This window comes from Cebus imitator, unplaced genomic scaffold, assembly GCF_001604975.1.
Source record: "Cebus imitator isolate Cc_AM_T3 unplaced genomic scaffold, Cebus_imitator-1.0 Scaffold546, whole genome shotgun sequence".
Classification (NCBI taxonomy): domain Eukaryota; kingdom Metazoa; phylum Chordata; class Mammalia; order Primates; family Cebidae; genus Cebus; species Cebus imitator.
This window is the reverse complement of record NW_016107861.1, coordinates 207414-220140: the sequence shown is the minus strand read 5'-3', so window position 1 is coordinate 220140 and position 12727 is coordinate 207414. Positions and strand designations below refer to the sequence as shown.

The 12727-nt window shown below is 53.0% G+C and overlaps 1 protein-coding gene across 1 annotated transcript; it reads right to left on the bottom strand.

Annotated features, from left to right (window-relative positions):
- Positions 1–16: 16 nt before the first annotated feature.
- KCNK16 (potassium two pore domain channel subfamily K member 16) lies at positions 17–8706 on the bottom strand. The gene is made up of 6 exons (XM_017515294.2): positions 8172–8706; positions 7685–7933; positions 4223–4337; positions 2985–3151; positions 1982–2147; positions 17–1649 (listed from the first exon to the last, which is right to left on the bottom strand). The coding sequence occupies exons 2-6, from the start codon at positions 7895–7897 to the stop codon at positions 1426–1428; spliced, it is 885 nt and encodes a 294-aa protein (XP_017370783.1). The 5' UTR covers positions 7898–7933; positions 8172–8706; the 3' UTR covers positions 17–1425.
- Between the last annotated feature and the right edge of the window lie 4021 nt (positions 8707–12727).

The window sequence follows — 12727 nt, the reverse complement described above, 5'->3', positions numbered from 1 at the left end:
TGCACTCAGAGGAAGAGATAGTAGAGACCAACTTTATTGTCTTGGGGCCCCTGCCTAAGTTCTGGGACTGGGTGCTATCTCCAAGGACTTGCTGTCTGCCAATCTCAAGACCTCCTTGGGTCTCCCACACCTCTGTACTTTCCTTTGCACCCAAAAAGAGGGGCCCCAGCTGATTGCCACTTGTCCATGAGCTTGGGAGGCAAGAGGAGCCTTGACCAAGAGGCTTGTCCACTCCTTGCTTCTGAGAAGGCCCCCAAAACCCCTCTACCCAGAGTGGAGGAAGGTCCAGGCTGTGTGAAGAGTCCATGCGTCCTCAGCTTCCCAGTCCTCTCTTGGATGTGGCGAAGTCCTGGGGTGTGACTTGGACTCCTCTTGCTGCTGTAGATCCTCCCCTGGGTCTCCTGCCTGGAGCCTCCTTGGCTCCACAGCCTTGCCTCCACAGCCTTGTCTCAGTCCTGTGCAGAGGAACCCAGCCATGTAGGAGCCCACTTACTGTTGGGTGGTGGGAAAGGCAGAGGCCTAAGTTTCCAGGCCTCGGGATGGATTGGTCAAATCTCTCCTTTTGGTCAGGGACGTTGCAATCTGGCAGGGGAAAGACCAGACCTGGAGGATGCATTCCTGAGAGAGGCCAGATGTTCACTGAGCTCACTTTCTGGAAGGATCCTGGTCTCTGCTGGCTCTCTGGCTTCCCAGGGGTTGTTGGCAAAGGTCCTTGAGAAGGCAGGAGTCCAGAGGGAGGGATGAAGTTAAGCGGGTGGCCTGTGAGGGTCAGGGGAGGCCATATCTGGGAAAGTGGGTGGGACACCCAAGAGGTCCTAAGCCTTGTTCAAGGACAGCCCTGGACCTCTAGGCAAGGAAAGCTGGAGAACTTTGAGTGCCAGCCGATTCCAAGTGCTCTCATCAACTGTGGGGCTGCTCCCATCATAGCATTTTGGGTACTGTGTTGGGGCCACCTCTTTGCTTGTCTAGCACCTAAAGGCACATCAAGGGCAGGCACTTCCACTGCTGTATCCCCAGACCCTGGCACAGCACCTGGCACATAGTAGGGACTTGGCAAATGCACTGTACAGGTATCAAATGAGGCAAAAGTGAAGTCATCTTTTGTTTGTGTAAGGTCTCCTGGAAGGGGAGGGCAGTGGAGATCTGGCCACTCTTCCAAGCTACCTTTTCGTGGAAGGCTGTGGCAGGGGCTCTGGGACAAGGGTACACCTCCCTATCCGCACATGTTTTTAATCCTATCTCACATCTCCTCTCTGTTCTTTTCTTGGGCATACCTTTTCCGTTATCTCTTGGGAGAGCTCCTGTAACCAGTCCTGGCTGAGAAGTGAGGGGGTTAGAAGAGGAGGAGACAGACCTGGAAATCCAGAGAGCAGGTAAGGTGGGACTGGGGAGGATGTAAGGGGTTTCTGGGGCCACCTGGGAGCCTCATGAAGAAATAGGGATCTTCTGAGGTCTGGGGAGTCCACTGGGGTCAGGGGCTGCCCCGTCCTTGACGCCGAGGCCCCTACTGAGCAGCCAGAGCTGGCAGCACCTGCGCAGAAGCAGGGGAACTAGTGGGAGGATCAGCGCCAGCCACGCCAGGCCCAGGAGAATCCAGATGGCTGCCAGGCTCCGGTACACTGAGATATAATTCTTGCTGGGGTCTGTGCCTGTCAGGGAACAGAATGGCATCAATGCCAGGGGTCTCAGGACACAGCCACCTCCAGTTTCCATAGGGACCCTCACCAACCAGAATGCCCTCTCCCTCTTCCTCATAACAAGGATAATCAGTGGAGGTAGGTCTCGGGGGTGGTGTGGGTCCTAGACCAGAGACTTCTGAGGATGTTGCTTAGAATCCACAGTAGTCCCAGAAATCACTGGTTTGGCTTCTTTGAATGACGAGGAGCTATCTTATCCTCAATAGTTGTCCTCAGCTGACATCTCTCCATCCCCCAAATCCCGTGCCCCTGCCCCCCGATATATGTGACTGTCTTGTTCTCACCAACAACATAGTCCCCGAAGCCGATGGTGCTGAGAGTGATGAAAGCAAAGTAGAAGCCCTCGCTGAAGCTCCAGCCCTCCACACGGCTGAAGACCATGGGGGGGAAGATGAGAATGACCAGCGTCCCCAGGGTCAGGAACAGAGCCAGGCCCAGGACTCGCAGTAGCTGGGAGGGAGGGAGTCGGCCCCTGAGTCCACTTGAAAGGCTCCAGGATCGTATGAGGTTGTGGGGAGTCTGGGGTAAACATGGGAATGGGACTGGGCCATAGCTAGGCCCCTTCCCTGCGCTGCAGACTCTTGAGGTGGGGGTTGTATCTATGTGTGCATGACCTAGTCCCATCCAGGGAAAGATTTGGGCAGAGGGATTGCATTAGTGGGTCAAGGAGCAACTTGGAGACCCTTTGGGCTTCGGGATCACACATGAACAGGCTCCCTGGGGACTCAGATCTGGGTCAGAAAAGTATCATTGAACAGTCTGCATGCCTCTGCCCTTGCAAGCAGCTGGCCAAGGGTGGGCACTGGGGGCCCACTGGGCGGCCTGCAGACCTTGTTTGCTACTGCACAAAAGGATGTCAGAGTTCTGTGATGTCCTTGGAGATGTGCTGCTGAGATCCCCCACTCAAAGGAGGGCTGTGGGCCAGCTGCCAGCTCCTCCAGGGTGCTCAGCTGCAGAGAACCTCCTGGTCCAGGGGCACACCCTTCCTAGGAAGGCCACACCCAGTGCCTGATTGAGGCAGGTATGAAAGCCTGGCTGGTTTGGCCCACTGTGGGACAACTCTGACAGCTCGCACATGCTGCAGAGCTCCCTGAGGCCAAGCCTTTGTAGAGCATGCACAGAAATCCAACTCACCGCTCTGCCCAACCTGGCCTTCACCCTTCCTTTTTCACAGGCATCTACCCCTAACACCATGCATGCCAAACTCCATCTCAGCATTGGCTTCTGGAGGACTCCACTTGCAACAGCTCTGTCATAGCAGGCCCATAAGGGAATTAGGGGGCATACCTGGGAGCGCCTGGGCTGGTCCTCCCATCTCTCAATGGTGGCCAGGTGGGCACGCAGCCCTGTGCCCAGGTGGTTGAGGAAGATCACATTGAGCGGGATGCCCAGGAGGGCATAGAAGACACAGAAGACCTGACCTGCCTCTGTGCTGGGTGCCAGGTTCCCATATCCTGCAAGGGGAGGGAGCGTGTGCAAATATGGAGAAAGGGAGACTCCCGAGCGCCCTCTGGTCCTCCTCCCCAGACTCTGGCCAATGTTTGTCCGCCACCACCTCTTGGGGTGAGAAGGAGAAGCTCCCCTGTTCCCATGAACTCTGCTGGAATATTTTTATTTATAGGACTCCTGCTCCTTTTTGAAGGCCCATCTCAAATGACTGCCTCCATGAAGCCCTCCTTTCTGCCACTCTCCTTCTCCCTACTGGGTGTGGTTCCCCACAGTGTTTAATGTCATTGCTATGTAATTATTGACATTGTCTTCTATTATTGGTTTGTGTGTGTACTTAGTGTGTTCCTCTTTGTTGGACTGGAAGTTCCTTGAGGGCTGAGCCTGGATCTGATCCAAATTTGTATTTCCCACCCCCAACTCCGTCACTCTGCCTGGAATGTCACCTGACTTCAAGGAAAGTATGTGGAATTGCACTTCAATGAATGGATGGGGGCAGACCTGGGTCTGACAGTTTCCTTGGGATGGGATGGAGTGAGTTTTCTGGCCGAGGGGGTATAGCAGCTGCTCTCATTGCCCTGTTCCCTTGGAACACACAGGATACTACCTGCAGCTTTGGTGGACAGTGGCTGTAAACAAATCACCCCCAGTTCCCAGCTCCTGCACATCTCTCTACCTGAGAGATTCTTGTGGTCGAAGGAGTGTGCATGGTCTATGGGAAGGTTCAAAATACTGGGGAACGAATACAGTCCGGACCAGATCTCAACCTCTGAGGGCAGGGGTTGGTAGCTAAACGGCCTCTCATTCTTGTCCCTCGTTGGGACTGTTCTGAGGATGGGCTCTATCTAGCATCTCAGAAGGTCCCAAGCAGAAGTGAGCCCAGTCACCTAAGCCAGTAATCTGCTCATTAATGCAAATTTCGTTGCCTTCCTCTCCCTACTGTTTCACTTACCCACTCCCTCCCTGGGCTTCCTGAATCATCTCCTAGACAAACCATATCCTTGTCTCAGCATCTGCATTTAGGGATCCCAAACTAAGACAGGGGCTTAGGGAAGCTCTTCTCTACCCCAGCCCTTTACCTATGGTGGTGACCACTGTGCCTGCAAAGAAGAAACTGCTGCCAAAGTCCCAGTTGCTGGGGTTGGTGGAGTTGCCTTTGGGGTTCACACCTTTCACCCAGGCTTCCATGATGACCTGTGGGGAGGTGACATGGGGTGGGGAGGGGGGGAAGAAGGAGCTGATGGTTACGGGGCACCAGTTGGTGCCACGCTCTTGGCCGGGTGCTTTTGTGTCATCTCATCTAATGATACTCTTAGATAGTATTGTTCTCATTTCATGGAAAAGGAAGGCTCAGAGTGGCTAAGGGGCCTGTGCAAGGTCACTGGACTCCACCTCCAATGTGTGTTCCACTGGCCAGGGCAGACTGAGGTGTGGGCTGCAAGCACGGGCTGGGGCGGGAGATGGGCCTGAGGGGTAAGGTAGAGGAGGCTCAGGGAGGGGGTCCCGTGGGAGATGCTGCTGGTGGCCAAAAGGATGGCATGAATATCGGTTGTTAGAACAATGGGAGGATTTCAGGCTGGATGTGTCTGGAAGGCATTGCTGGGGAACATAGAGTTTCAGGACCACAGGGAAGCCGTGGGCTGCCTGCCATGAAGCTAACGGTGGGACAGAGAACCCTGTGTTCCCTAAGTGTCCAGGTGAGTGGGCCCCCTTGCTCTTTGCTGCTTTCCAGTGAGCCCCAGCCCTTGCCTGTGGGAGAAATTCCAACAGAGGCCAGGACAAAAGTGGTGTGTGTGAGTGTGTGTGTGTGTGTGTGTGTGTGTGTGTGTGTGGGGTGGTTGGTGTTTATATGTGATGTGTTGTATGCATGTGGTGTGTGTGTGTGTGTGTGTGTGGTGGTTGGTGTTTATGTGTGATGTGTTGTATGCATGTGTTGTGCTTGGCAACTGTGTGTTGCACATGCGTACATGTCTATGTGTATATGTGTGTTGCACGTGTGTGCATGTTTATGTGTATGTGTGTTGCACGTGTGTGCATGTTTATGGGTATGTGTGTTGCACGTGTGTGCATGTTTGTGTGTGTGTGTGTGTTGTACGTGTGTGCATGTTTAGTGTATGTGTGTTACATGTGTTTTTACAGAACCCAAACCTTTGCAGGCTCAAGCCTACACCTCCCCCTCGACTGCCCCACCCCCAACAACCTCTAGTCCCTGGACCCAGCCCCCTTGGCAAATGGGTAGGGCTCTCTCCTCACCTCCCACCAATCCTGTCCCAGGGCAGCAGCACAGCCTTGCCACCTGTTAGAGCCCCAAAGGCAGGAGGAAGCCAGGGACACAACAGCTCTGGCTTCCCACTCCTATGGGAACAGGCTCCCGCTGGCTGTGTGGGGGTGCTGGGATCAGGGCTGGGATGACCCTGGTGGACCAAGCCAGTCAGGGCATCCGCGGTCACAGGCTGTCTGCTTCTCCTCACTTTGATGGGAACGGCCTCTTAAGATGTGGACTTTGGCCTCCCTCTCTTTCCCACACCCACAAAGTGGCCAGGGCCCAACGTTCCTGAACAGGCTCTCTCTCTGGAGACCCTCACTTTTGGGGGCAAGTACTCTAGTCCTGGACCATCTCCCACCCCCTACCCACCCCGCCAGGCCTGCAGCCCCTCATCTGGCTGAGGCTGCCGAGTGCCCGTGCGTGGATGCAGGCAGCAGCGGGTCCCGCCTTCCCAGTTCTGTGAACTTGGGCAAGCAGTGTTTTCCCATGGAGGCAATTTTTAATACTGCTTCTAATACTAGTTACGCCCTGTGTGTGAGGGAGTTCAACAGGAATGTGTGTTCTTCCAGAATCTCACCCCAGCATCCTGCTGCTGCCCGGCTGAACTGCCCCTGGCAAGGAAGGGTCTCTCCCGAGGCTGAGGACTCTCAGGGAAAGGGATGTCTGTCTTCCCTGGGGAGGTCCCTGGGGTTACTCAGTGGCAACCCCCTCAGGGCTGCAACCAAGCAGATAGCCTCCCTTCTTCTTGGTTTACAGAGCAAGTCCAGGTCACAGCTACCAACCCTTCCCATGCCCTTCAGCTTGGCTTTCACCTCCAATGCAGAGCAGAGGGAGGAGGACGTTTCAGCTTCTCCAGGGCCTCTGCCTCATTCCCAGGGTTTTGGGGACTCCTAAACTGTTCTCAACCCCGAAGAGGTACTATGGACCCCTAACTTTGACTAACCCTATCCATCAGGGAGAAGAGAGGAAAACCTGAAGCTGGAGACCTCATTTCCTGGTCTCTCACAGCTCCAGAAAGTTCTCTGTGACCACCCAGCCCTTGCATCATCTTCTAGGCTGGCTGTTCTCCGTCCCGAGGGGCCCCAACATCGCCTGGAGGGCTTGTTGACACCCAGCCTGTGGGACCCATCCTGGAGTTCCTGAGTCAGCAGGTGTGGCGTGGGGCCTGATACCTGCGTTTCTAACAGGCTCTCAGGTGATGCTGATTCTGATCCTGGGGCTACACTTTGAGAACTACTGCTCTAGGCTGCATCCTGGCCCCAGCACTTGTGCTAATTCGTGTGGTGAAGACCCAGGGCTCCAGCGCCAGAGGCCTGGGAGTGAGTGCTGTCTCTACCAGTGGCTGTGTAGCCTTGGCCAATGTATTCTGCCTCAGTTCCTGGGAGATAGGGATTGTAATAGGTAATTATGAGAAGACACCGGTAACACGCTCAGTGTTAGGTGAGTGAATCATGATTGGATGAAGCTGGCCATGATGACCCTGCTCCCCACTGGTTTAGGCACATTGTAAATGCTCAGTAAATACCAATTATCAATAGATAATAGATAATTGATAAAGTGATTCTGCATTTGATCTATTCCTTTGCAGGGGCTGTAGCTCCAGCGCCTGTTTCAGATGCATTCACCTCCCCCCCACAACACCTGGTTTTGCCTTATTTCTGGGAAAGAGAGAAGCAGAGAGGACCCAGGCAGAGGGTGACCCACTCTGTTACCAAGAGAGGGCCCTCTTTGGGTGCCATGTTGGCAATCTCAGTCACCTTGGCCATTGCCCCCCAAACCCAGCTCCAGGTACAAACAGGCCAGGAAAGGCCAGCTTGGTGGCTGCTCCTGGCGTTTATCTGTGTCTCCCACCTGCAGCTGGGGAGAGAGCAGAAGGAGCTGCAGTCCTGGAGTTGGGGAAGGGGAAGTGTGAGAGTGTGGGAGAAGGAAATTTGCACAGCGTTGATAAAACTGACATCTGGTTCCCATTCATCCGGCAAGTGACAGCTTAGAGAGGGCTTTTAATCTGCTGTCAAATGTCTGCAGTTTAGATATGGTAATTCTCTTTGCCTTATAGATGAGGGCATTTGGGTCTAGAGAGGTTAAGTGACCTGTTCAAGGTAGACCTGGGGCCAGAATCCAGGACTAGATCTCATCAGGCTCTCTGTTCCCACCACATGCTGTTTCCAAACGGGGCATCCGCCCCTGGGTGAGGACTCTGGATCTGCCACAGGAACCCCCATTCCACCAGCCTTCTCAGGCCTCTCCATCCCAATCCCACATCGCTCCCCTTCACCTGCACAAACTGCTCCAGGGCCCACTGGTCCAGGCAGGTGTAGTTCTCCAGGAAGCGCAGCTTCTCCAGCTGAAACTCGTTCCTGGACTGAGCTTCCGCCTGCTTCTCCAGCAGCTGGAAGATGGTGGCACCAAGCAGCAGATAGCAGACATAGGCCAACAGCAGGGGCAGCACCCGGCCACCCCAGCAGCTGCAGAGCCCAGCACCGGGCATGGTGTGGCCAGGACCCTGCCAGGGCCGTGGGGCTGGCTAAGGGGAAGAGGCGGGAAACAGGTGAGGAGAAAGCACCCGGGGACCTGTGCCCTGCCTGCCGTGCCCTGCCCTCCTCCTCGGCACAGGTGTCTGGAGGCTGGGGAAGACTGTTTGAACAGTGCGGCTCAGCTTGGCTGCACTAAGTGCTGTGCTGTGAGCGCAAACAGGCCGGCCACCCCCACCCGGCCTTTGTTTCCATGGAAGTCAGTATCATGGACCCTTCAAAGAGACCTACCAGGTCTTCCTGAGTGCTTCATGTCTCTCCGTCTGGCTTCAAGTTGGATGGATGTTTCTGGGCTAAATCGGATAGGTGTGCTCACTCTGTACAGGCCCCAGTGGGCTCTCTTGGCAGCCGCCAGTGTCTTCACCCTTGAAGGCTGCAAGCCCCCAGCTTAGGAGCTGGGAAGAGATCCGAATGGGTGTGAATAAACCTTCTACTCAGTTGCCTTGGCTACAAAATGGGGCAGGAGAATTGACCTGCCTATTGGGGGAACCTCAGGATGAGTAAACTGAGTGACAAATCAGGGCAAAGTAAATAGCTGATTGTCTCGCTCAGCCTGATGGTAAGAGTATCAGGGTAGATTCTGCTGATAAATTGGACACAATGGCTTTATAGCTTTTGCTAATTTGTCTTGAATGAAGCTCTCTAGTGGGTTACCTTCAGAGGATATGTCGGTGAAATATCCATGTGAATTGAAAAGAAACTTAAAGTATATCCTGATCCTAGGATGGTAACAGCAGCTCTGAGTGGGTGGAATTGAGGATGCTTTCCTTTCTCTTTTCATGTGTGTGTGTGCACGTGCTTGTTCACATACATGTATATAGCAGCTTTATTGAGACATATTTCACATGCCGTATCATCCACACATTTAAAGTGTGCAATTCAATGGTTTTTAGTATATTCACAGAGTCTTCAAGATTCAGCCTTGTTGCAACATACAACGATACTTCATCCTTCTTTCTGGCTGCATAATATTTCATTGTGTGTGGCTTTAACACATTTGTTTATCCATTTGATTTCCAGTTGATGGACATTTGGGTTGTCTCTGTTTTCTTCTATTATGAATAAAGCAGCTATGAACCTCTGTGTGTGAGTTTTTTTTGTGTACATGTTTGCATTACTCATAGGTACATACCTAGGAGTGGAATTTCTGTACTATCTGGCCACTCTGTGTTGACTTTTTTGAGGAACTGCCAGCCTATTTTCCAAAGTGGCTGAATCATTTTATATTCCCACTATCACAGGGTGAGGATTCCGACTTCTCTGCTGCGTGTTCTGCTGTTTCCTTTAATGAGCTGTGGCTGCAGACATTATTAGTTGCTTGCTGAGTATCCTTTCCCTCCTTCCCAGCTAGCAGAACCCCGGCTTTGTAAGTGTCAACCCCAGGCAATGGAGCATAATTGGTGTAAGTCATCGTGCTAATCTTCCTCCCCTCTGTTTCAGCCCCTGGGAGCAGCGAAGTCAGGGCAGACCCATCAGACAATGGGGCAAGAGGGTCAGGGCGAGGAGAAAGCCCAACAAGGCACCGCAGTCCCAGCCTCAGCCTGGTTCCTGAGAGCTCTGGCAGGTGAAGCATACCCCAGCGAGTCCCAGCAGGGGAGCTGGCTTTCATATCCCCACTTTAGTCAGTCATTTGTGCATTTCTCAGGCAAGATGGCTCCAGGAGGCTGTGGAGAGTCCACCAAAGGAGAGCCCCAGGTGCAAGCTAGGCCACTGGAAGAAAGACACATCAAAGCCTGGGGAGGAGACCTGAGGTCAATGTGTCCCCTGCACCCTCTTTCCCAGGCTCCCTTGCAGTTGGGGGTGGCTGCATGACCCAGGTCCAGCCATGATTGGGCAGAGTGGGCAGAGTGGGCTATGGAGGTTCAGGTAAAATTGTTGTTTCTTGATGACGGGTTCATCTGCAGCTGGCCCCACATTTCTCCCTCTTTCTGTCTGGACCTGCTGAGCCATCTTGTGTCCCTGAGGGTGAGGTCATGGGCACTGCAAAGACACTGGACCAGTTCCCTGGCACACCTCTCTCTAGAGATCTTTTTATGTTAGAAACATAAACCTTATTTGTTTCAGCCATTATTAGGTATTCTGTTACTTCCCAATTGTTATTGTGAATTTTTTTTTTAATTTTTATTTTTTGAGATGGAATCTTACTCTGCCACCCAGGCTGGAGGGCAGTGGTGCAATCTCAACTCACTGCGACCTCCGCCTCCCCGGGCTCAAGCAATTCTCCTGCCTCAGCCTCCCTAGTAGCTGGGATTACAGGCATGCACCACCACACCTGGATAATTTTTTGTATTTAAGTAGAGACAGGGTTTCGCCATGTTTCCCAGGGTGGTCTTGAACTCCTGAGCTCAGACGATCTACCCGCCTCAGCTTCCCAAAGTGCTGGGATTACAGACATAAGACACTGAGCCCCGCCTGAGTTCTTTCTCAAAAACTATTCAAGTTCCAACTATTTGGGTTTGAAGGCATCAGAACACACTCCGGGTATTTCCGGTAATTAGACTGTGTTGTAGGAACTGGGGAGCAGCCAGGGTTCCGGACCCTTCTACCTTTTTACTGGCAGCCTGGCCCGACCGCTCGCCACTCACCCCAGGTGCTTCCTGTCTGCCGTTTCTCTGCCTTGGGGCTCCCCTCCTGGCATCCAGTCAGATCTGCTCCGTTGTCCTCTGCTTCTTTCTCTTGGTATTTCTTGACTTAAATCCTTTATGGAGAGGCTAAGTGCCCAGGAGTGCCTTTTCATGGTGGCTACTCTAGAGGTGTCTGGTGGGCTGAGGATGGCCTGTCCTTGGGTGAAGTGCCTCCCTCAGCTGACCTGCCCCAGCCTGGGGGATGGGGGCATCACACGTGTAGCCACCATCGTATCTGCTGTGGCAGATACAGTGGCCTGTCTGTCCAGGACAAGCCACAATTGTTTTTGTAATAAGGAGGAGAGAACAAAAGAGAGAGAGAGAGAGAGAGAGACAGAGAGAGAGAGAGAGAGAGAGGGAGAGAGAGACCTTGCAGAAGATAAAACAAGGGGGAGAAATTTATTATTTTCAGGTATGTGGATGATCAAGAGACTGATAGTAGCACAGGGTTCTGCTAAAAACCAAACAAAACCAAACAACAAATCGCAGTGAGGGGAGGTAGAGCCCACGCTGGATGGGCTGTTCATTAAGAACGTCCCGACGCAGTGACAAGCCTGCAGCCTTTCGTCTGCCCTGTGGCTTAGGCACTTAGGCATGGCCCTGTCTGTGGGTGCTGTGATGGAGCCCATCTTCTCTGGAATTCTGCTGCTTCTGGATTCCTCTGAGGCCATCTGGGGGTCTCTGAAGTGGTTCTGTGCAAACCCCACCTCAGCTGGTCCTGGAGCTTTCTCAGACAGCACCTTGTTGGGATATGGGCTTATCTTGGAGGGAGAAGAAAGCATCTGGAATCAGATGGGGCAACAGAGTGCTGGTACTCCTCTCTACCACAGGTGCACCAGCTCCTGCCTTAGGCAAGAGTTAGAATTATATCTGAAAGGCAGTGTGAGAGTCAAACCCTATTTGATTGCCCTGGAGAAGCTCAATACATGGAGAGCTCTGTCGTGTATCATTTAGAAAGCTCATCCATGGATGTCTGCAGGGTCTCAGGCAGGACTGAGCAGCTCTGTAGCACTGAGTGTCTTTGATCAGTCTGGACACAGCCCACAAGTAATGATGATTGTTTTAAGACGGACAGAAATGAAGGACAAGAGAACGGACTATCTGCATAGAAGAAGAGGATGAACACAGTGGGCCGTAGGGACATCTAAGATGGGCTGGGGTAGAGAGAGGGCTAAATCAGCCATCAGGGTGCCCTCCCTCCCTCAGGTACTGGGCACCTGTGGGCTGACACTCCATTCATTTACGAATTATCTGTTGGGAACCTACTGTGTGCTGGGACTATCTATCTGTTGGGAACCTATTGTATGCTGGGACTATCTGTTGAGAATCTACCATGTTCTGGCAAAGTCAGCCAGAACAGCTTCCTCCTGCCTTTCCTGGCTCTTTCTCTTTACTGTGCCTCTCTACTCTCTTCTGGTCACACCTTCACATCTCCCTCTTACATCAGTTTTTCACAAACAAGCCAGAGCCCAAGAAGACATCACCTGGCTGGGGTGTAGGATAGAGTCTTTCTCAGAAGCATTTTCTGTTTAAGGGGGACTTCTGAAAACCCCAGGGCCACAAAAGACACAGAAAGGGCAACGTCATGGTGGACTCTGGGGGAGAGCTCAGCTCAAGAGGCCCACAAAGCTCTCTGCACCAGAGAGGAAGTCCCCATCCTGCCTCCCTTGCGTCCTGCCTTGACTCGTTCTTCACATACTGACTGAGCACCCTCCCTGTGCCGGGTCCCGTTTCAGCTGCTCTTCCTAGTCCACTGTGGTCTTGTGAGGTCAGCACTTGGTCAAGCTGAGGAGAAAAGCTGTAGGGCTGCGGAGACCTCCCAGTCCAACATCTCCCTACGTGGGCACCACTCTGCTGTGAGCTCTGGGTGGACACAAGGCATAATTTACAATCTCTTTCAGGGAATTATTGCTGCTAATGAGCAAAGCCAATTTATGCTTCCCAAGGGGGAGGGCAAAATCAATTAATGGAGAGTCTGACATGGCCAGGCCTGATGGCAGAGTGTGGCCTGACATCCGGAGGTGATAAGGGACTTTCTGAGGCTGAACTAATAAGGAGATTGGGAAAAAAGAAGAAAAACAACACCTCCCCCCAACATCTGCCCAATCGATTCAGTGTACAATGGGCAGAGAATGCAGAGTCAACAGAGCAGCTGGGCAAGAG